The sequence below is a fragment of the Bactrocera tryoni genome, chromosome 1, assembly GCF_016617805.1.
Source record: "Bactrocera tryoni isolate S06 chromosome 1, CSIRO_BtryS06_freeze2, whole genome shotgun sequence".
NCBI lineage: Eukaryota > Metazoa > Arthropoda > Insecta > Diptera > Tephritidae > Bactrocera > Bactrocera tryoni.
In genome coordinates, this window is record NC_052499.1 from 12,602,340 (window position 1) to 12,623,108 (window position 20,769).

Sequence of the window (20,769 nt, forward strand, 5' to 3'; positions counted from 1 at the left end):
AAGTGACGATTCTCTTGCCTTCATACTTTACTAATGTGATGAGAGCAACGTTAAAATTTGTTTTGTATTAATTTTATTTCAATATGATTTCATTGGTCTGGTAATATTTACAGATAAGATTTGTGTTATTTAGCAAGGAACATTCTTTGTACATCTGAGAAAAAATTAAAATTTACGGATTAAATTTGCATTTGAACAGAATCTTTGCAATAATGAATTTAATTACAGCCATCAAATTGTACGTGGAAAAAATGTGTAATGAATCAGGGCCGGGAATGAAGACTATTTTGCTGGACAAAGAGACGGTATGTAATTGCAGATTGGTGATACTCAATAATTTTCATAAAATTTATAACTTAAATATCTGTAGACAAGTATAATATCAATGGCTTTCAGCCAATCGGACATGCTGCAACGTGAGGTCTATTTATTCGAACGTCTTGATTCAGGTCGTTCTAATGAGCGCATGAAAAATCTTAAATGCATTGTATTTATTAGGCCTACTAAACAAAACATACAGCTGTTAGCCGATGAACTCCGCAGTCCCAAATATGGTGCATATTTTATTTGTAAGTAATGACATTGTATAACTTATTTGGCTTCGACTCATATAAACTCAATCAATAGATTTCAGTAACATCATTCCACGCACCGACATTAAATATTTAGCCGAGTGCGATGAAAGTGAATCAGTACGCGAAGTGAAAGAAGTATACGCAGACTATCTGTGTGTAAACCCAAATTTGTTTTCACTCAACATTAATAGTAGTATGCATCGTCTAAATTGGCTGCCCGACGCGCTTGGTCGCACAGTACAAGGCGTGTTAGCCGTATTATTATCTCTTAAACTCAATCCGGTTATACGATATCGCGCTGGTTCAGCTGTATCGCAAACATTGGCAAAGCAAATATATGAGCAAATTTGCAAGGAGTCGAGTCTTTTTGATTTTTCACGCACCCATGAGAATGGTGCAGCACCACCATTACTGCTTATATTGGATCGCCGTGACGATCCTGTTACGCCATTGTTGCATCAATGGACCTATCAAGCAATGGTCCATGAACTATTAAATATACATAACAACCGCGTTGATCTCTCCAACATACCGGGTATACCGAAAGATTATAGAGAGCTCGTTTTATCCGGTGATCAGGATGAGTTTTACGGCAATAATATGTACGCAAATTTCGGTGAAATAGGTTCTACAATCAAAAACTTAATGGAGGAGTTTCAGCGTAAAGCTAAGGATCATAAAAAAGTGGAGAGTATAGCTGACATGAAGAATTTCATTGAAACATATCCACAGTTCAAGAAAATGTCTGGTACGGTACAAAAACATCTCTGCATAATGGGTGAATTGTCAGCACTTACTACTAAACGGAACCTTTTCGAAGTATCCGAATTGGAGCAGGAAGTTGCCTGTAAAGCGGAACATTCGGCACAGTTACAGCGTATACGCAAAATTATAGCCGATGAACGCATATCAGTCGATGATGCTATCAAATTAGTGGCGCTTTATGCATTGCGTTATGAACGACACGCCAATTGTGATACATCTAGCTTATTGCAAATTATTAAAACACGTGGTGGGAAAACAGCAATCGTGCCTAGTTTAATTGAATATGCTGGTACGCATATGAGGCAAGGAGAAATATTCAACTTGGTGCGCATATCTGATGCCGTCAAACTAACCCGAAATTTAATTAAGGTTGTAGGCAATAATTTCGAAAACAAATAACAATTTGTAATGTTACTTTTATTTCTTTATGTAGGGCCTAAAGGGCGTGGAAAACGTTTTCACACAACATACACCACTGCTCAAAGAAACTTTGGAGGAAGTTTTCAAGGGTCGTGAACTAGATCCTATGTACCCCGCCATTAATTCTGAACTTGTGCCATTTCGTCGTCCACCGCAAGAGGTGGTGGTGTTCATCATTGGCGGCGCAACTTATGAAGAAGCCCTTGCAGTACATCAGCTTAATAATGCCGGTTACAAAGTGATTTTGGGTGGCACCACAATACACAATTCAGAAAGTTTCATAAATGAGGTTTTGAACGCCACCGATGGTATGCAATTTAAACACACGAAAACAATGTTAAAATACATTTCCAGTGATAACTATTAAATTATGTTGTTGGACCCTCCAAAAGGCTGTATATAATTATGTTCTATGTATGTATGTACAAGCATATGTAAACATGTATTTATTAATTCTATAATATTCCTGTATATGCTATATACAATTTACATCTGTATGACTTGTAATCTTATTAGTTATTCGTATTATTTATTAACCTACTATAAGATTGATCGTTAAAATTGGCACCTTTAAAAAGTAACCACAAATTTCCAATGAATGGTGAATTTAGTTAGAAGCTACACTAATTATTCTCCCTAAAAATTTTCAGTCATTCCCATGAAACAACAATATTTTTATTTAGAAGTTGTATATAGTCGCATTTATTGAGTTTCCTTGAGCTTTGCTTTTGCTTGCCTTCATATTTTTGAACAATCTTGCTGTAACGAACGTATGTGACTCTTATATTTTTAACTTATATACCATTAATAACAAATGTTTTCCAAAATATGTATTATTCAATTATTTAAATAAATATAAGTAACCGTTATTTTTAGCTATGGGATGATAACATTAATCCTTTTGTCAATTACGAAGTCAAAACTGTTCTTATAGTTACTAAGTTTTCTGCAGCCGACGTGTAGCGCGACGTATGGGACGATCTGTTGCTGCAGCACCGCCAGCAATCTGACCTGCTCCAGCAGGTGCGGCGGGCGGCGCAAATATATTTGTCACAGTTGAAGGTGCAGTAGGAGCTGATGCACCCGCTGAGAAACCAAAGGTCGTTGCGGAAGATTGCAGTGCACCGCCGAAAATGCTACTTGCATTTGCTGCTGGCGGCGCTGGGGCATTACCGGAGCTGCCGAAAGAGAATGTTTTGCTAGCTGGCGCTCCTCCCGTGCTGCTGCCGAAACTAAACGGTGCTGCGGTGGCGGTAGCAGTTGTACCGCCGTTTGTTGATCCACCACCGAATGCGAAGGGTGTGGCATTAGATGATACTGCTGGCTTATTTCCCATTGTACTAGTGCCGAAAGAAAAGCCTCCGGCTGACGGCTTGTTGCCGGCAGCGGCGAATAGATTCGATGAAGTGTTGTTGTTATTGACCGTTGTAGTGCCGCCGAAGCTAAATGTTTTATTCGTTTGATTGCTATTAGCACCAGTGACCGCACCAAACGCATTGTTGCTGCTGGCGACGTTTGTGTTGCCGCTCGTTGCACTGCCACCAAATATAGATTTTGCGGTATCACTGGTACTTGCGGTTGCACTACCAAAATTAAATGGGGTCTTCGCAATGCTGGTGCCGGCTGCAGACGCTGATGTTGCTGCACCGAATATATTGGTAGATGATGTGTTGCTGCCATTGATTGCACCAGCATTGGACGCTCCAAAATTAAAGCCTCCAGCGGAGGCATTGTTTGTGCCTCCTGTTGAGGATGTCGGTGTTGATTTATTGGCATTGCTGCCACCAAATGCAAAAGGAGTAGATGCTGCCGTTGTTGTAGTGGAGCCGAATGCAGGTTTCGAAGTTGCTGCACTGCTAACGCCACCGAATGTTGGAGTCGCACCAAAAGTAAATGCGGCCTGCTGAATTGGGTGGGCGCTTGCTGGTTGTAAATTGTTAGCACCCGCAATGTTGTTGTTGCCAAATATCTTGTTATCGCCCGTTTTTGATGAACCACCAAATGCAAAAAGATTACCGTTCGAAGAATTTGTGTTGATTGCGCCACTCTTTTCTTCGCCACCGAAGTTGAAAGCCGACTTATTGACGTTGCCGTTTATTGTACTTGTAGTAGAGGTTGTTGTGGCCGCTATTTGATTGTTACCACCAAAAGAGAAGGGAGTGCTTGCAGTAGTGGTCACAGCAGTTGACTTTTGACCTCCAAAAGCGAAAAGATTAGAGGCAGTTGCAGCATGAGCTCCGGTGTTTGCTGTGGTAACAGCAGCGCCACCAAAGGAAAAAGACGGTTGTGTTGTTGGCGGAGAAGTGTTTTGTGCGGTACTAGTGGTTGTGGCAAAAGCGAAGGGTTTGGCCGCATCTGTTGGACCTTTAAATGTATTACTCGTTGCATTACTACCAAATATACTTCCTGATTGCGCTGTAGACACAGTTGGTTGGACTACCATCGATTGTGCCGAAGTGGTCGTTGCATTAGTTGCGGCGCCAAAGGTATATGTGCCAGTGCCGATAGGGTTGAAAGCAGTTGCAGATGTCGTACTTGCAGTTAGGGCTGGTGCTGCAATGCTGCCACCAAAATTAAATGTGGGTTTGACAACTGTTGCGCTTGTACTAATAGCGTTTGCTCCAAAAGTTATTGCTGGTTTTGCTGCTTCTGAAGAAACTGGCGTTGCTGTTGTTGTCATAGAGTTTCCAAAGTTGCCAAATGCGGATGCATTTGTAGCTCTTGCTACCGTTGTTGAAACTTCTGGTTTCGTTGTTAATCCAAATTTAAATCCGCCAACACTAACCGACGAGGTAACAACAGCAGTTGATGTTACTGGTGCTACAGTTGTTGAAGTGGGCTTAGTGGGGGCTCCAAATGAAAATCCCTGAAGTTGGGGCAAAGTAGCGGAAGCTGTCGTGGTGGTTGCGGTTGCGTCATTTAAATTAAATGTAGGCGCGGATGAGCTTACACTGCTACCAAAATTATTCGTAGGTTTTTGCGGAGTTAATTTTAGACCTACCAGTGGGGATGCTGTTTTTGTAGCGGTACTTGTTGTACTTATTATTGGGGACGCATTTGTTGAAGCTAAGCTACTGCTTTTAGCTGGTGCCGGTGCCAATTTGAAATCGCCAAGTATTGAAGTTGTTGTTGTAGCTGTCGGCATAGGTAAGCTTGGTGTGGAACTGCTTAATGAGACCTCAACAGTGGATGTTAAGGCAGTACTTTTTGTAGTATTATCAGATGCCGACATAGGTGGAATCAATACACTTGTCAATGTTTTAGTAGATTTATCTGGATTTTTCATAGTGAAATTAGCCGCAGTATGTGTCGAGATTGCTGTTGCCGTAGAAGCCATTGGTGTCATCTCTTTACTGACGGATACATCTTTTTTTATTGGGGTATTTGTTGTGCTACCTGAATTCTTATTGGATAATTTGTCTACCTCATCGTACCCCTCTTCGCCTTGGTAAATTTCTCCACGCAAACCACTTAGCATCATAGCTAGTTTTGACTTTTGGGTGCGTTCTATCAGTGGATTTTTCTTGTTTACTATAGAAGAAATTTTTTTTGGTTTCACGAATTGTATATCAGCACATTCGTCATCATCTACAGTAACAGTATTCTCTATTATTTCTCCACTATTACCATCTGATTTGATAAGTTTTGTCGATTCATTGTAGTTACGATTGAATAATGTTACTTTCCTTTTTTGGGTTTGATTATTTAGCAACAACGGTGGTTCTGACACAGTCCGTTTGACTGTACCTCCACTTTCCGTCAATCTGTCAGTACCGTTTTCTATAATATTATGTACAGGCGCAACGCTATTACTTTGAGATGAAGGTGTCGTTGGTATAGGCGTTATTGGTGTATTACAACTCAAGCTCTGCGTTAATTGATGGAATCGCAGATCGGATTGTTGACGATGCATTTTCGATTTTTGTGTCTCATACTCTTCTGTACCAGATGGTGGTGACCGTTGTTTGTTTGAACGTTGTTGCTCATAAAATTTTCGTTTATTTGCATGTATGAGACTTGAACTCAGAGAACTGGTTATATCGTTATTCAAACTACACAATCGTTTCTTTGCTAATTGTTCTGGCGAATGTTGAGTTTGTAATGGTAAACGTACACTTGAAAATGTAGTTCCACAAGCGCTATTCATGTTTTGAGTATGGGATGAAGGAATCACTATATGCTCACGCTGCCTTTTAAAACTTTGTGATGGAACGTGAATTGATTGAGGATTCATGTTATGCATTCCCACGCCACGAACTCCAAGAGAAGCACTTAAGGGATCGTACGACGTATCGTTACTTTCGCGGCTACAGTATTTTTTATTAACGTCATGTATTCCATCAGAATCCTGGAATAAATATACTTAATATTGTGAGTTAGGTAAGTTTTAATGTATAGGCTTACATCACTATTTATACGTTTGCGTGAGATCTCTTTCAGAACATCTAAAACACTGCGAGTTGGTGCCAGCTCACTCTCTGTTGGAGGTGGATGCAAAATAGGTCGGTTTTCGCTTGATATTTCTTCATCGCTTTTTTGAACACTAATCACAGAATTCGATCGAAGTAAACTTGACAGTGTGTTGCCATAAAAAATTGATTTTTCTAAAAGCAAATATACAATTTTATTAGCCTCTATTAATTTGAATTACGGAAAAAATCATACTTGGTGGGGCAATCCGTGTCATTGCTACATTTTGCTGTGTTGCGCGGTAAGGTAAATCAGTTTTCTGAAGTGGAGCTATTGAATATTGGCCAGATTTGCTGCACAGATTACTGGTCGACTTACTCCGATTCAGACGCGAGCTACTTTCGTGATATTGTATAATACGAGACACCAACCCACGACTTTGAACGTCTGCATATGTTCTAGAATTGCAAGAGTACAATGAATAAAATAAGTAGTATTGAACGTATAACATTATTAACAAGAATTTTTACCTTGGATCAATTTTACTCAGGTTCAGTCTAGCTCTCTGTGGGCTGGTTGCTGTACTTTTGTTTGCACTACTGCTGTTTAAACATATGCTTGAATTACTACGATTTTTTTGACTAATAGGACTACCTCCCCAGCGAAATTGATTTATAGTGCTGTAGGATAAAATATACCATTAAATAGTTGTATTGAAAATGCTTACATTTCTTACCTATTTCTCTCAGTAATAGCACTTGTGGTGCCATTCAAGTTTACACATGTTGATTCTGCAATTGGATTGGGTAAAGTTGACATATTTAAACTGAAACGCCTGTCCATTGCTCCATTCTTGTCCATGACGCACTCGTAAAACTAGTTTTTAATTTTTCTCTAAAAATAGTTTGAGGCGCGCAATACTCGCGCAAAAGAAAACATACACAATACACGATTTTTTTATATTGGAAATATTTCACTAACGCCAATAATGTGTAAAATTTAATTGTATTAAACTCCTTGCACAAATTTCGCAAAAATTCGAAAATTCGTCTTGCAACGTGATGATCTTAACAGAGAACGTGAATTATAATATACGTTCTCTGGTCTTAATTCCAAAACGTCAAGGAGGCAAAGGCGTCTGGCATTGCCAACAATACAATTTAAATGAACTCGTATTATTTTCCCAATTTGTTCAGAGAACGTAAATTATGATATACGTTCTCTGGTCCGCTCATGGAGTTGCCAGCTTATCAAAATTATTCACGCAATGCAGATTCATGGCCTTGAGTTAATCCGGATTAACTGCGCACTTAATCAGATCCAAATTTGAAGGTGACAGACGGCAGCAATGCGAGTTTGAATCTCTCGTAAACAGCTGGTTGTTACTTTTATAACATTTTCAATGAAAATGGATAGAAGATAAACACTGCGGTTGTGAGCGGACCAATTTAAAAAAAAAAAAACATTTTTTATTTAAAAAAATGTCAACGCCTTATTTTTAAAACTGCACCATAATATAAAACTTCTTGTTTTATTATTAAAAATTTGAAACAACTGTTGCTTGTTTTTCATTCACAATGCAACATTTTTTTTTTTAATAATTTTGGCAACGACATGCAATTAACTCTCTAAAATTTTGCGGATTAAATGGGAGTTAGCAACGGAGTTATCCTTCCCTAACTCCTGAATTAATCTATTAGACGAATCGGGCGTTGCATAACAAATATTTACGATGAGTTTTTATAGTTTATTATTCTATATTTTATTTTGATTGGATTTGTAAAACGGATAATAAATTATAAGATTTCATTCTTTGGCTTATATTATAATATTGTTATAAAAATCGTGTTTTTAATAATTTGTATAATTGCAGAAATGGATAACGTAAATGATGAATTTTGTTTTTTTCGAACTGTCTTTATAAAGGCACTGTACAGTTGTAACTAATTAAGCGTAATCTTAAGTATGTTGAATTAGTTAATAAATGCATGTATGTTAAAAATAAATATTAATAATGTCAATAATGGAATCATCAGTCTTTTTTATCCTTTGCACAATTCTTAATTACCCGTTCGAAGTGCAAGTGTAAAAAGCAACCGACAATACGTAGGGGTCCCAATAATAAGGCATGAATTAGATTTTGAAAAAATCCACCCCAACGGAAAAGACCGCCTCCCAGTAATGTAAGGAACCAACTCTCAGCCCCTAAAATCGAAATGAAGTTACCGCGCTAAAAAGAAAATAAAAAATAATAATGAAATGATAAAGCGCAAAATGTGGTTCTTTCGAATTTACCAAGGCATCATTAAGAATTTGTTTCGCCACTTGTTGTGGTTCCGCCAAGCCTCCACCACCTGATATTATTTTCGTTTCTTTCGGTTTTGTTTTCTCCTCGTTTTCAAAACCAGGTGTATTAGTATCTGCAGGCAAAGCTAATGTTACCAAAATGCCCAGATGACGCGTTTCCATTGCAATGGTTTCAGCCATACCACGCACAGCATATTTTGAAGCCGTGTAGGGTCCGTAGCCGTAAATACCGAAAAGAGCTGCTAATGAGGACGTAAATACAATGATACCCTCTCGTGATTTCTTCATTTTAGGCAGGACATAACGCGTGCAGTTATAGCTGCCCCAATAATTGATATCCATAAGTTTTCGCGCATCGTCCACTGATATATCCTCATACACACCACAAATAGCCATACCAGCGCAATTAACCAACATATATATATCTCCTAAGCCCTCCTCAACTTCTCTAAGAGTATTTGCTACATCGTCATAATTTGAAGCAATATCTAGGCAACGATACTGAAATTTTTGATCTGGCACTTGGCGTATTACTTCCATTAGCGCCACTGCGCCACCTAACAAGATAAGATAAAAATTATTATACCTTGTAATATGTGTCTCTATATATAGATTAAACCAATAACTTCTACGGATAGTATAATTAAACCTACTGAGTAATTTTTGGTCACGAGCAATTACGGTTACATTAGCTCCTTTCATTGCACATTCCACAGCTAAGCATAGTCCAATGCCTCGAGAGCCTCCAGTTATAACCACATGACGTCCCACCAGCATTTTTGGTCGTTTACGCATGACGAACACATATACACCAACATGCGCCAAAACGGCAAGTGATATCCACAACCATATTTCCAAACTTAATTCCATATTGTCTAAAAAATAATTCACAAGTAATTCACGTGATAATGTCGTTAAATAAAAAATTATTAAATAGTTTTTATTCACCTTTAGATCTTTGTATTTAACCTTAGGAAAGGAAGTGAAAATGTGAAAACACTCTCCTCAGAAATTAGAAAGTTGTTGATTTCGTTTTTAGCATTTACTTCGTTTTCTGCTGCGGGTAGCTTGCCAACAGGCTAGCATTGAAATATCGCTGAGGAATAAGAGAAACTTATATGTTAACTCAAATCTTTCCACTGTATATATCTTTCATATCGAAATTGATAAAAAAATAAAGTTAATTGGAAAGCAATAGGAAGTTGTTCTGGTTTTCACTATGAGGGTAGAGGCGTTGCCACATACTGTTTAAAGCTATAATATTAATATTGAAATCACTCTATGCTAACTTAATTAAGGTGAACGATTTGACATTTGTGTAAATCTATGAGAGAAATGAAATTCTTAATATAAATTCCATTTTGTAACTAAATTGTTACAAAAAATTATAGCTTTGATTTATTTATTTAAAATCCTTCTTTAGTGTCAAGTCACTCTGTATTTGGAAAAATCACAACCAACTTAACTGAATTTTCGCTCTGTATATTTCATAAGAGAGAAAAAATAGAATAATTTTGACAACTTGAGGGGAATTTTTCGCAGACGCTTTTATTGCTAATCGAATTTGTAGATTTGTTTTATAAACATTGAAAGCATTTGGTATCAATGAATTCGAGTATTACAATTGAACGTAAGCGCGTAGATTGCAACTCGTTGCCAAAAGGTTGGCAAAGAGAGGAAGTTCTTCGCAAGTCTGGTATATCAGCTGGCAAAGTCGACGTCTACTATTACAGGTAATATAGAAAAGTTTACATTTTGTAATTAGTTCAGTAAAAAATGGTCTAAAATAATTTATTGTATCTAATTATCACCAAATCTCATCAACCCTCAATTCACCCTCTACACCTGTGCAATGCACGTCCCTCTGCGCTTATACACTAAAACAAAATATTCAACAAAAATCATGTATACAAATAAAATCCCGCACGCATTTCACATCCCATTAATGCCTCGTTGTCCTCATTGATAATGTGTTAATAAGCAGCCCGACCGGTAAAAAAATTGAAAGCAAGCCACAATTAGCACGATGTCTGGGTGATGCCATTGACATTGGAGCATTTGATTTTCAAAGCGGCAAATTCGTACGTCATATGCCACCACCATCTATTTCGCTTTTCCGTTGCAGTAGCACAAGCAATCATAGCAGCGGACCTAGTGGCGGTGCAAGTGGAAATGATAATACTTCAATGCCGCCACCGCCACCACAATACAGTGGCGGTAACACTTTATCCCTATCCGTATGTTCCTCTCCAAATTCTTCACAATCAACTATTACAAATGCCAACATACTACAACCACTAATGCCAACAACAACATCTCATACATTAAAGCGCAAATTCAAAGCGCAGTCCCAATCCCAATCTCAAATTCAGAACCAGTCACAGACCCATCAGTTACAAGGCATGCCTTCAAATGTCATTAGTAGCGGTTGTGCCCCATCGAGCGCATGTGGTGCTGCAACTACATCAGCAGCGAATTCACGCCAGCAATTAGAATTCAGGTAGTGCCGAAAAGTAATTTTTTTTATTTAATATGATTGAAGATGAATATGAAATTGTTATCCGTGTTGAAGTTGATTAAAAAATCGCGTAGTACTGCATGTTCATTATGTGTATTCTTTTGTAATAAGTGTTATTAATTTTGATTGTTCGCCAATCTGCCGGTATTGACAAAGTCTGAGAAGAAAATCTAAATTGAAACAATAAATTGGATACAATTTTAAAATTTAATTTTATTGGCAGTTTTTTACGAAGTTATGTCCTCACCCTTCGCTGCTAGGGTGCTTTTATCTGGTTCGCTGCTAATATTTGCATTATAGTTTAAGTGTTTTTGTTATATTGTTTATGATGCATTCTCTTATTGCATGAACCTAGTCAAATTACTCTGTGAAATTGATTTTTACTCTGTGTACAGATATCTAAGCATCCATATGGACTAAAAACACACAAGTTTCAGTAAAACTAATGTTCTACTTTTTTATATAGTCGCACACCACGCACAGATGCCTCTCTGGTGCCACCTATACGACAGACTGCATCGATTTTCAAACAGCCAGTTACTGTAATTCGAAATCATGAGCCTACTAAAGTCCGTAATGACAACACTAAACAGGCAAGCGGCCAAGAGAAACCAAAGCAAATGTTTTGGGAGAAAAGATTGGAAGGTTTACGTGCATGCCATCCTTCCGGTGAAGAGTTTGATGATATTGTCCTACCGAAGAGTATACGCACCATCGGACCGAATGTTAATGAGCAAACAGTGCTACAATCATTGGCTACAGCTCTTCATGTGCTTAATGTACCAGTAATGGGTCAAGCATCCACAAAGACTGAGATGAATAAAAATGCAACAGCATTTTTGAATCCTGAACAACCGCTTATGCAAGCAGTTTTAGTGTCGGATGACGACATACGGCGACAAGAGGACCGAGTTAATGTGGCTAGAAAGAAATTGCAGGATGCGCTTAAAGCTTGAATTAACTGTTCCGAATAGTAAATCTTGCTCCCACACATACATACATAAGTATAAACTAGAATAGTTTTACTAAGTTAACGAAGTAGAATTTTAAGCGGTATCTCGTAAGACGTATTTAAATTATGCGCTGAAGCGTTCAAACTATGTCTTCGTATAATAACATCATATAAAGAACTTTTTACAAATCTAATTGCTTCCTTTTTCTTTTTCGAAGTTAGGTGAATAACAAGGACTTTTTGAAAGCAGTTATGATATTCATACTCAAGTATATCCTTCAATACTTTTGTGGATTTTAAAAAATTTAACAAACATTAAAACTACTTATAGAATACATCTTCCTATTCTTTTATTAAACTAAAACTTAAAAAGACTATATTGTATAACAGTTGGCGGTACTTAAATGTTTTCGGTAGAATGAGCTGGAGAAATCTTACTGAACATACTTTATCATAGAAATTTGGTAGGTGCACGCATATTTGCTTTTTGGAAGGCAATTTTTTTCTAATAACTTCATTATTAATCCATTTCATCGTCTTCCAATGCTTCATCATCCTCATATTCTAAGCCATCGTAATAACGCCGGGAATTCGAAAACTAAATTAGAAAAATTGAATATTTGTATTGGCATTAATGCGCATATAAAGACAGTAATGAAATTAAAGAAGATACCTGCTTATAAACGCCACGCCAAGCGGCAAAAGTACCCATAGCCACGACTGCACCAATTGCTGCCAAGACCTTGGTTTTCTTTTCGGACTCCAAGAAATGCCGTTCTGTTGCTGTTAGTAGGGGATCATTGGATGATTGACTTTTAAAGGCTTTCAGTGAATTGAATCCTTCATTTTTGAAAATGTCTTTTGTTATGCGATTAATAAAATTCACTAAATTTTGACACCCTTTTATGTGATTTTGTAGTGGATTATTGGGCAGTGTGGCTTTAAAAAGTACCGATAAGTACGAATAAACGATAGCATCGAATTCACTAAAGACATCACCGAAAAACCATACTTTCTTTCCTAATTTTTTCGAAAGCAGATTGACACACTTTTTCGCATTTGTGATGAGCTGTGAAAAAAAGTAAAATTCAAAGATTGTAGCTTTTTTCATAATAAAACTATTAATGGCATACATACATAGTCCCCATCATGATTTTCCAGCTTATCGCGCGGGTCAAAACCACCCATCACCATAACAATATCACAGGCCTCCCTCTGATAACTGCTTGGGTAAAAGAAATTGAAAGGAAACATTGTTCTTTTTGCATACAGACTGCGCGTAGTATCAAAGTTGTTGGGTTCACCGAACATAAAATAATAGTAGTATGAATGAAGGTTGGTGAAAACCCAATTGGCATAAGCGGGTGAAAGCAACTTGTGGTTTTCTTGCAGATTGGCATCTATCGGGTAGCCCTATTGTGAGTAAAAAATTGCTTTTAAAATATTCAAATAAGTTTAAAAAATATCAAACGGACATATTATTAAATATACATTATTACTCTGTTCAAAGTTTTCGATAATTCCAATTATATTATTAATTTATAAATTGATTTTGGCGAAATTGTAATACCACAAAGGATTTTACTGTATTCAACGTGAAAGAATTTTAATGCGTGTATAGGGCTATAATTAGCATTGTAAAAATTTAAGAGCACCTGTTAGAGATCAATGATCGAATGTATTTAAAAATATGTGCCGAGATTTTGTTTTTAATTTTACTCATATAACCAGAATTTCTTCGCTTTATTGATATTATTATTTCATTACAATATTTAAAATAAACATTAATTTTAACAATGTTTATTACAATATTTGTAACATTTCCATATATTTGAGTCAATATGACTACAAACAATGAACAAAACAATGTATATTTTGGCGCCATATATTCTAAAACACCAACTTTCCACTTATGCTAACACTTAACACATTGCTTACTCTTAATCACTGCTACTTTTTGTTTGCTTTCTGCTACCCACAGCTTACCTCTTTATCCAAAAGCTTCTTGATTTCTCTGTAGCCACAGAACCTTTTGTTTCCAATCTGTAAGTACGGTAATTTACCCGTGCTAGAGCGTATGGGATTAGCATTTGTTTCGATTTGCAGTGGGCATCGTGTGAATTTAACTAAACACTAGAAAATAACAAGTAAAACATATGCAAGAAAGTTATATACATTCATTCATATATAAAATGAAACTATATTGAAATATTTGCTAACTTCTAGCGATTGCTTGGTAAAAGTTAGAAAAAAGCACAACGCTTCGGTGTATAGTCAAGGTGATGCAACTTTTTCAAACTTAAAAGCAATGGAGTGATTGTCTGTGGGCGCCGCTGTTATATTTCTTACCAGAGCACGTAGGCAATCAAAGTCAATGGACGGCAGACCCCACTCTCCTTTATAAACATATAAAACACCTCCTAAGTGCATATCGCAAATTGTCTAACACACGCCAACCCTTTGATAATGCATTTACGATTGGAAATATATATAAATTTTTTAAATTGCTATCACTAAACAGCTAAATAAAGAATTTGATTGGTAACTTGTCTTGTAATCGTACGCGATTGGATGAGTACCGAAAATTTTGCTAGGTTAAGACGAAACGATATCAGCTGATTTTAATCAAAAAGAAAACGGAATGAAGAACAGTGTTGGAAAATGCGAGTTTTTTGCAATATTGCTGTATCCACAATTCGTAAACATCCGTGACATAGAATATATATTGAGATGTATGTATAAATCTACATTTTCTGCAAAAGTGAACACCAAATGTGAAAATTTATTAAATTTGTACTTTTAAGGAATTTAAATATAACTTACTTCGTGACCTACTTTGAATAATGGCATTAGTAAATTATGATAGCAGTTGCTCATCTGACGAGAGTAATGATGATTGCCACAAAACATCGAATCGGATAGAAGAAATCACAGGACCAAAATCAAAGATAGCTAGATTGACGCAGCCTACCGAACTAAAGAGGTAAGCTTTTCGGTTATTTATAATTATTGTAATTACAACCTTAAGTATTTTTTTACATAGAACTTTACCTTGTGCACTGTCCTTGTTAGGTGTAAAGCCTGCAAACTCTGTGCCAAAGGAAGCACATTTAGATAATCCAGAAAAGCACAATGGACGCATACGTAGTTTCAAACATGAACGTGGGAATTGGGCGACCTATGTGCATATACCAGGCAACCAATATTCAATGATATTTCACCGTACAATGGATAACAATTTAAATTTTAATTGCTCTAGTGCGGTCCGAACAGTTGGAAGATATCCAGGAAGTAAGTCAAGACGTATTGGCTGATGTCATAAAAGATTTACATGCAATAGAAGATCTACATATAAGCTTAAGTCGGACGGTTGTGCTACAACATCATCACATCGATTCATTCGTCGAGTCGCTAAAAACAACATTAGAAATTAATGCGAGGTAGTTTAGAAGAATTTTAAGCGGATTGGATGTAAGCTAAGTTATTTTAATTTTAAATTTTTAAGATTTTCTATCAGTTTGCGCCGCTTACACTTTTACACCAACGCTGAACGTACACGTACATTTATTGCACTTAAAGTTGATAATATGCACTACGATAAAGTTCATAAGCTAATGGAGAAAGTGGATGTTGTAATGACAGAATACAGACTTCAACGCTTCTATGAAGTAAGTGGGTATTTAATCGAGTATACATGGTATAATCATCAAGAAACTTTTGTAGGAACCGTCGTTTCACATTAGCTTTTTGTGGTGTCTTGGCGATAAAGTCTCCGTGCTAAATGAATACTTGGATACTCTAGAGTCAGCTATAAATGTGGTGTTGGGTGAAAGTAATGTATTCAGTTTATTTATTAAAGAAATCATTTGCAAAAGTGGTAATAAGGAGTTCATTTTTAAGCTTAAGTGAAAGGTAAGTAGAAATAAATATAACTGTATAAAAATATTTTACTTTTCTTGTTCACTTTTTCTTGCCATTACTGCTTTGTTTGGCATTTTTTTCCTCTTCTTCCAAGCGCGCTTCCTCCTCCATCTCCAGCGCACGTTCATAGCGTCGTCCAAGTGGTGTTTTAGACCACCAGTTGTCAAAGGCTTCTTCCTCTTCGCGGTATACTGGATCACGCATACTGAAAAATGCAAGTTCTTTAAAAAATGTAATTTATTAACTATTTACATATACATATATATTCATATTTATAAATTCGTTTATGTGAATGAATAAAAATATGTAGATGAATTGAATATTTAATTTTGTACGCTCTGAAATATTGAAGTACAGAATAATAACCTCAAAGTGTTTATTATTTCGGCATGCGTTAGAGGTTGCGTACGAAGTTGCAGTTTCCGCTTACACGTTAAGACTTCCTTTAAGCACGAATCAATAGCGCCAATCGTATAGCCATCAGAGATCTTTGCCAAAACACTGTAATCCAAAGTAGATAAGCCGCCTGTGTATTCACTAAACCCCACGTAAACATAAATATCAATTAACTTCGTATTGATAAAATCTTGCATTCTCAACACACTCACTTGCCTAGCGCCTTCCAAGCACTCGATCTTGCGCCATAGTCAGGTCGAGGTATATAAATGAAACGATTGTAAGTTTGTTGTAGGAGTTTTTGGTCCGCTTCCCAGGGTAGATTCGATGTGCCCACGAATAGTACACGATCCTCTGGAGCAATAGTCTTTATTAAACGTGGTAAATCTTTCTTTAAGCGCTTAGGGTCTGTACGATCCGTTTTGGGCACTTTTTTCATGAATGGACGCTCTGCATCGCCCATATATATAACTGCTGGTTGCAGCAAACGCGATACCTTCGAAACCAAATGTATGAGCATTATTAGACCGGATTTTCCTGGGTATTTGCCCACTATATTGGCGGGTGTTAGATCAAACAGTACAGCACCGACTTCAGTGCAGATAGCATGCAGCAGCGCTTTCTTGCCCGAGCCACGTGGACCAGCTAGTAAAATCGAACGTATGAGTGGGCAGGAATTGCGTATAGGCTCTGAACCCAGTGGCAGTATACAGTATTCGATGAGAATTTGACGAATATCTCCAGCGGATGGGTTCGTACCGGAGCGTTCACTCAAAGCCTTATCGCCTATATATTGACTGAGACGGACTTCTGGATATTTGCGTATAATGCCGTTAGTTACCAGCTCCTCGTAAAGTGATTCAGTCGTACGATCAGGGGTAAGATCTTTTTCCTTTTTCTTTTTACTTTTTTTACCTGAACGCCGAGTCTTTTTGCTGCTCTTTTTGGCCTTTTTGCCAATGGCAGTCTGAATGATAAATTAGTACAATTGAAAAATGTAACTGCTTTTTAAACAAAATATTCGTATTTTATGTACCTGCAATAATTCCAATTCCTGTCGAATTAGCTCATCGACAGTGCGTCGACACTCTAATTCTATTTCTAAATATTTTTCATTGTAAATCATATCATCGTATTGAGACTGTGAGAGATTGCCGCTCTCATCTTTGTTTCGCCAAACTTCATTGAACCTAGTTAATATTTTTAAGGCAAACAGTTTTTCACGGTATATTTTTTATTAACTTAATGTTGGACCTACTCTTCAATTGTAGTTTTTATATCTGCGAGAAACACAGATTGTCCTGGATGAAAGTTTTCTCCATCCGCTTGAGTGTCATTAAAATTCAAGTCGCCGCTACGAGCCGGTGATTTCGATTTATCCTTAGTTTTACGTGACTCCTTCGAAGAACGCGCCGAGGAACGACTTAGCTCGCTTTCTGTACCTATCGTAAGCCAGTAAAAAATACACAGAAAATAAAAGGGTTTAAGAAGCTTTAATCTAATCCGTTAGTGTTTCAAGTAACCGGATTTTAAGAGAGGTGGTTACAGACGCAAGGCCGGCATGCATCGGTGCTAAATGCACTCTTCCGGGAGTGCCATAAATAACCAACCTCTTAAACTCGTCCACTATTGGCTTTGGTTGGGATTATATTTTGTCCTCAATATCCGTACCTGGTCGACTAAATATATGCAGTGATCCTCCTTGTTCTTCACTCGGGAATTCAGGCAATTTTCCTGTTTTTTCATAGCATTCCTTTATCCAGGTTCGTAATTCATCGGTTATATCTTCGGTAATTACAGCGCCCTGCTTACATTTGATTTCCTCTCGCACGGTGACTAGAGACGACTCGAGCTGTTGTTTATAAGCTGATTGCGTTGCATAGCGACGTTCATAAATCTAAGCGAAAAGAAATGTTCAAATTCAAACCTACAACCCATTTTTGACAACAGCAACACTTTTGTTTGTTATACCTCATTTAACTTTTCTTCCTTTTCTGCTCGTTTTTTTAGCATTGCCGCTGTGGGTGGTACCATGCCGATCAAAATCATTTCTTCCTGCTTTCGTCGACGCGTTATACGTCTCGCCGTATGGCCTCGCCATACTTTTTGTATTTTCATTGCAGCTAATAATCCCAAATCACTGCGCTCTTTTCCCTTCTCCTCAGTCTTACCTTTATCTTTTAGCATTCGTATCTCTTTCATGAAATGTGCCCGAAGTCGACCCTGACGTGCTCGCTCATGCATCTGCAATAACCGTATGGCTTCGATTTCGGTTAGTTTCTCATCACTGGGATGCTCCTCTAGCCAACCCAACTTGACAAGAATTTCGTGCATGATACGATTGCGTTGCTCGATCTCTTGACGACGCTCTCGTAGAAAATACCGTGGAATATGCAATTGGGTATCGTCAGGTGTTAATTGAAGTCGTAGGACAACTTCATCATTGTAACTGAACTCCATTAAATCAATATTTACGAGATCGTGCTTGAGCTCGATAACGCGTCCCAAACAAGAGTCGAGTAGCTTACGCACTAAGAGGCGTTTTTGTGGCTGTATCATCTTGTCATAGATATCCTCTAGTCGATTGGCGATACCAATGTAACGTAAATAGAACTCAAAGACTGTGGTTTGTATGAGTTTCTTTGGCTCGGTCACAGTTTCCACATCCGGCAGTGTTGATGCCAATGCGGCCAGTGCAGTCTCGAAATTCTGACCTTGTTGTTCGTCGGCAACTGCCAGAAGATCAATTTCATGATGCGTTTGATGCCAAAGTTCATTATAATAGTGATTGGACATGGCGCGCGTTAAGAAGATAAAATCGATACTTGAAACGTTGTACAGCACAGTTTGAAATGTAATGATTATGAAAAACTTAACGCCGCTAAAAGTCGAACTTGTTTGGTAACTAAAACGACTGCAAACGTCCATGACAACGATGATAACTAAGGGACTTGACGTTCATTAATATAGGGTAGATAATGCTTTTTCCTTGCCGAAATCGGATGGGTTGTAAATAGAACTTCATCCATGTACTTTAGTATCCTTGTCTAATTAACAAAGCTTTCTTAAATCTAACTATTTTTATCTTTAGATATCATACATAATATTTGGGATTACAAAAAGTCCAACTAAACTGATAGGATCCAATCGTTGCAGTTTTTACATCTAACCGTGCAGACTTCCGGGCAATAAACTTTCGAAGAGGCGGCAGTAGCCAGTACGGTATAAAGCCTTTATGATCGCTGAAAACCTATCTTCTTGTGTACATATATAAACAAAACATTTATCCACTTTTCTCCCAGATTTGTTTCACAGTACCCTTACAAGGTAATTTTTCTAAAAATTCGCATTAAATGGGTAATTTCGACAATATGGCGAAAAACAAAAATTTTTAGTATTGACCGCTGAGCGCGACGATCGAGACTTGGAAAGAAAAAAATCCTGGCATGTAGTACGACCCACTGCTTGGGTCTTTTGTATACGCTCAGTAAGTTACTATCAATAGTGCAAACTTCCGCCTATATGTAGAAGAAGAGGCAAATTTTAATCATTTTTGTTTGTTTTAATTTATTTGAATTTTTCACATTGTCACTGTCATCATATTGAATATAGTTATTATTTTGTGTATTATTGTTTTAGTTGTATAATCTAAGCAATTAATTTAATATTAATTAAACAATTAGTGAATTATTATGATAGTGTATGTAGGTATGTATATATGTGTATGTATATAGATACTTGTAATTTATGTATTTATAAATGTCTATGTACTTCTACGTACTCATGTAGGTTTGTATTAATTATTATTTATGTATTACACAAATGTTTTATATCATATATTATATGTATATATGCATGGGTATATAATTATTGTTTATGCAATGTTCTCTTTATTTTTACTGTGATATTTACTTATGTATCTCTTTATTTGTTTTTCATGCGCATTTTGTTTGCTATTCCCTCACCGTACTACACACATTCTCTAAAGTAATATTGTACGGATGCTTACATACATATATTTGGTATGTGAACATGTTTTATTTTTGCTTTGTAATCCAATTTTTCCACAGTTCAACTGGAAAATATTTAAAGATTCCGTTTGCTTTAAGAGTGCTAATGAATTAAGAGATTTTTCAGATAGTAAATAGTTTTAGTTTAGTTTTTGGGAACAGATGCAATTGATTGTCGTAATTATTATTGTAAAATATAATAATTAAAGAGAGTCGAACGGTTTCGGCGTTTATATTTACAAGCACAGAAGGAGAGAGTGGGGGAGTTCGGGAACAATTCAAGGCAGGCCTGGAGCTCTCGCAGGGCCCGGTGCTCAGCAAAAATTTTTTGCCAATTATTTTCTCCAGTAATTTTCTACAATTGCTATAATTTCATAACAATAGTTGCATTTATTATAATTTAAAATTATGCTCCTCCAGAGCTCTCACAAGTCAACATCAATTAAAAAATAAAATTTATCAGATCTGCATCAATGTTTCTTCTGGATGCTTTAC

General features: G+C 36.9%; 7 protein-coding genes across 9 annotated transcripts; 3 read left to right on the top strand and 4 right to left on the bottom strand.

The window, feature by feature from the left end:
- The first annotated feature begins 112 nt into the window (after positions 1–112).
- On the top strand, positions 113–2,629 carry LOC120779092 (vacuolar protein sorting-associated protein 45). Its single transcript, XM_040111257.1, has 4 exons — positions 113–305; positions 371–569; positions 628–1,709; positions 1,774–2,629. The coding sequence occupies exons 1-4, from the start codon at positions 213–215 to the stop codon at positions 2,125–2,127; spliced, it is 1,728 nt and encodes a 575-aa protein (XP_039967191.1). The 5' UTR covers positions 113–212; the 3' UTR covers positions 2,128–2,629.
- On the bottom strand, positions 2,433–7,277 carry LOC120779081 (nuclear pore complex protein DDB_G0274915). The gene is made up of 5 exons (XM_040111232.1): positions 6,907–7,277; positions 6,701–6,850; positions 6,426–6,628; positions 6,165–6,364; positions 2,433–6,108 (listed from the first exon to the last, which is right to left on the bottom strand). Exons 1-5 carry the CDS (start codon positions 7,029–7,031, stop codon positions 2,698–2,700), a joined length of 4,089 nt encoding a protein of 1,362 aa, XP_039967166.1. The 5' UTR covers positions 7,032–7,277; the 3' UTR covers positions 2,433–2,697.
- A 691-nt stretch (positions 7,278–7,968) lies between these two features.
- On the bottom strand, positions 7,969–9,701 carry LOC120779108 (3-ketodihydrosphingosine reductase). Its single transcript, XM_040111292.1, has 4 exons — positions 9,426–9,701; positions 9,131–9,352; positions 8,466–9,034; positions 7,969–8,400 (listed from the first exon to the last, which is right to left on the bottom strand). The coding sequence occupies exons 2-4, from the start codon at positions 9,345–9,347 to the stop codon at positions 8,203–8,205; spliced, it is 984 nt and encodes a 327-aa protein (XP_039967226.1). The 5' UTR covers positions 9,348–9,352; positions 9,426–9,701; the 3' UTR covers positions 7,969–8,202.
- Positions 9,702–9,990: 289 nt separating this feature from the next.
- LOC120779098 (methyl-CpG-binding domain protein 2) lies at positions 9,991–12,141 on the top strand. Of its 2 annotated transcripts, XM_040111269.1 has the most exons (3): positions 9,991–10,210; positions 10,462–10,977; positions 11,462–12,141. In XM_040111269.1, exons 1-3 carry the CDS (start codon positions 10,083–10,085, stop codon positions 11,949–11,951), a joined length of 1,134 nt encoding a protein of 377 aa, XP_039967203.1. In that variant the 5' UTR covers positions 9,991–10,082; the 3' UTR covers positions 11,952–12,141. The 2 variants fall into 2 exon arrangements, with proteins under 2 accessions (XP_039967203.1, XP_039967211.1); XM_040111277.1 differs by lacking the exon at positions 10,462–10,977.
- Positions 12,142–12,269: 128 nt separating this feature from the next.
- Positions 12,270–14,530, bottom strand: LOC120779115 (metaxin-1 homolog). Its single transcript, XM_040111306.1, has 5 exons — positions 14,297–14,530; positions 13,934–14,080; positions 13,085–13,360; positions 12,621–13,016; positions 12,270–12,545 (listed from the first exon to the last, which is right to left on the bottom strand). The coding sequence occupies exons 1-5, from the start codon at positions 14,375–14,377 to the stop codon at positions 12,468–12,470; spliced, it is 978 nt and encodes a 325-aa protein (XP_039967240.1). The 5' UTR covers positions 14,378–14,530; the 3' UTR covers positions 12,270–12,467.
- A 143-nt stretch (positions 14,531–14,673) lies between these two features.
- On the top strand, positions 14,674–16,234 carry LOC120779120 (U6 snRNA phosphodiesterase). 2 transcript variants are annotated; one of them, XM_040111317.1, is made up of 6 exons: positions 14,674–14,930; positions 14,991–15,142; positions 15,207–15,387; positions 15,453–15,615; positions 15,671–15,859; positions 15,963–16,234. In XM_040111317.1, the coding sequence occupies exons 1-5, from the start codon at positions 14,791–14,793 to the stop codon at positions 15,854–15,856; spliced, it is 822 nt and encodes a 273-aa protein (XP_039967251.1). In that variant the 5' UTR covers positions 14,674–14,790; the 3' UTR covers positions 15,857–15,859; positions 15,963–16,234. The 2 variants fall into 2 exon arrangements, with proteins under 2 accessions (XP_039967251.1, XP_039967260.1); XM_040111326.1 differs by having other exon boundaries at positions 15,986–16,234.
- LOC120779088 (dynein regulatory complex protein 11) lies at positions 15,781–19,303 on the bottom strand. The gene is made up of 7 exons (XM_040111244.1): positions 18,236–19,303; positions 17,936–18,161; positions 17,523–17,706; positions 17,301–17,454; positions 16,477–17,231; positions 16,235–16,405; positions 15,781–16,073 (listed from the first exon to the last, which is right to left on the bottom strand). The coding sequence occupies exons 1-7, from the start codon at positions 19,190–19,192 to the stop codon at positions 15,908–15,910; spliced, it is 2,613 nt and encodes an 870-aa protein (XP_039967178.1). The 5' UTR covers positions 19,193–19,303; the 3' UTR covers positions 15,781–15,907.
- Positions 19,304–20,769: the final 1,466 nt, after the last annotated feature.

What these genes read in the sequence shown, in the direction of transcription:
- LOC120779098 (XM_040111269.1), top strand. Translation starts at nt 10,083, where the DNA reads ATGAATTCGAGTATTACAATTGAACGTAAGCGCGTAGATTGCAACTCG. An exon ending in GTCGACGTCTACTATTACAG is followed by an intron (nt 10,211 to 10,461) that starts GTAATATAGAAA and finishes GTTAATAAGCAG; the next exon opens with CCCGACCGGTAAAAAAATTG. An exon ending in CGCCAGCAATTAGAATTCAG is followed by an intron (nt 10,978 to 11,461) that starts GTAGTGCCGAAA and finishes TTTTTTATATAG; the next exon opens with TCGCACACCACGCACAGATG.
- LOC120779108 (XM_040111292.1), bottom strand. Translation starts at nt 9,347, where the DNA reads ATGGAATTAAGTTTGGAAATATGGTTGTGGATATCACTTGCCGTTTTG. An exon ending in TCGTGACCAAAAATTACTCA is followed by an intron (nt 9,035 to 9,130) that starts GTAGGTTTAATT and finishes TTATCTTGTTAG; the next exon opens with GTGGCGCAGTGGCGCTAATG. An exon ending in AAATTCTTAATGATGCCTTG is followed by an intron (nt 8,401 to 8,465) that starts GTAAATTCGAAA and finishes TTTTCTTTTTAG; the next exon opens with CGCGGTAACTTCATTTCGAT.
- LOC120779081 (XM_040111232.1), bottom strand. Translation starts at nt 7,031, where the DNA reads ATGGACAAGAATGGAGCAATGGACAGGCGTTTCAGTTTAAATATGTCA. An exon ending in GCTATTACTGAGAGAAATAG is followed by an intron (nt 6,851 to 6,906) that starts GTAAGAAATGTA and finishes TTTATCCTACAG; the next exon opens with CACTATAAATCAATTTCGCT. An exon ending in CTGAGTAAAATTGATCCAAG is followed by an intron (nt 6,629 to 6,700) that starts GTAAAAATTCTT and finishes TTGCAATTCTAG; the next exon opens with AACATATGCAGACGTTCAAA.
- LOC120779092 (XM_040111257.1), top strand. Translation starts at nt 213, where the DNA reads ATGAATTTAATTACAGCCATCAAATTGTACGTGGAAAAAATGTGTAAT. An exon ending in ATATGGTGCATATTTTATTT is followed by an intron (nt 570 to 627) that starts GTAAGTAATGAC and finishes CTCAATCAATAG; the next exon opens with ATTTCAGTAACATCATTCCA. An exon ending in TAACCCGAAATTTAATTAAG is followed by an intron (nt 1,710 to 1,773) that starts GTTGTAGGCAAT and finishes TTCTTTATGTAG; the next exon opens with GGCCTAAAGGGCGTGGAAAA.
- LOC120779120 (XM_040111317.1), top strand. Translation starts at nt 14,791, where the DNA reads ATGGCATTAGTAAATTATGATAGCAGTTGCTCATCTGACGAGAGTAAT. An exon ending in GACCTATGTGCATATACCAG is followed by an intron (nt 15,143 to 15,206) that starts GCAACCAATATT and finishes TAATTGCTCTAG; the next exon opens with TGCGGTCCGAACAGTTGGAA. An exon ending in ACATTAGAAATTAATGCGAG is followed by an intron (nt 15,388 to 15,452) that starts GTAGTTTAGAAG and finishes TAAATTTTTAAG; the next exon opens with ATTTTCTATCAGTTTGCGCC.
- LOC120779115 (XM_040111306.1), bottom strand. Translation starts at nt 14,377, where the DNA reads ATGCACTTAGGAGGTGTTTTATATGTTTATAAAGGAGAGTGGGGTCTG. An exon ending in AGAAGCTTTTGGATAAAGAG is followed by an intron (nt 13,361 to 13,933) that starts GTAAGCTGTGGG and finishes TACTCACAATAG; the next exon opens with GGCTACCCGATAGATGCCAA. An exon ending in GGCGTGGCGTTTATAAGCAG is followed by an intron (nt 12,546 to 12,620) that starts GTATCTTCTTTA and finishes TTTCTAATTTAG; the next exon opens with TTTTCGAATTCCCGGCGTTA.
- LOC120779088 (XM_040111244.1), bottom strand. Translation starts at nt 19,192, where the DNA reads ATGGACGTTTGCAGTCGTTTTAGTTACCAAACAAGTTCGACTTTTAGC. An exon ending in AGGAAGAAAAGTTAAATGAG is followed by an intron (nt 18,162 to 18,235) that starts GTATAACAAACA and finishes CTTTTCGCTTAG; the next exon opens with ATTTATGAACGTCGCTATGC. An exon ending in AGGAATTGGAATTATTGCAG is followed by an intron (nt 17,232 to 17,300) that starts GTACATAAAATA and finishes TTTATCATTCAG; the next exon opens with ACTGCCATTGGCAAAAAGGC.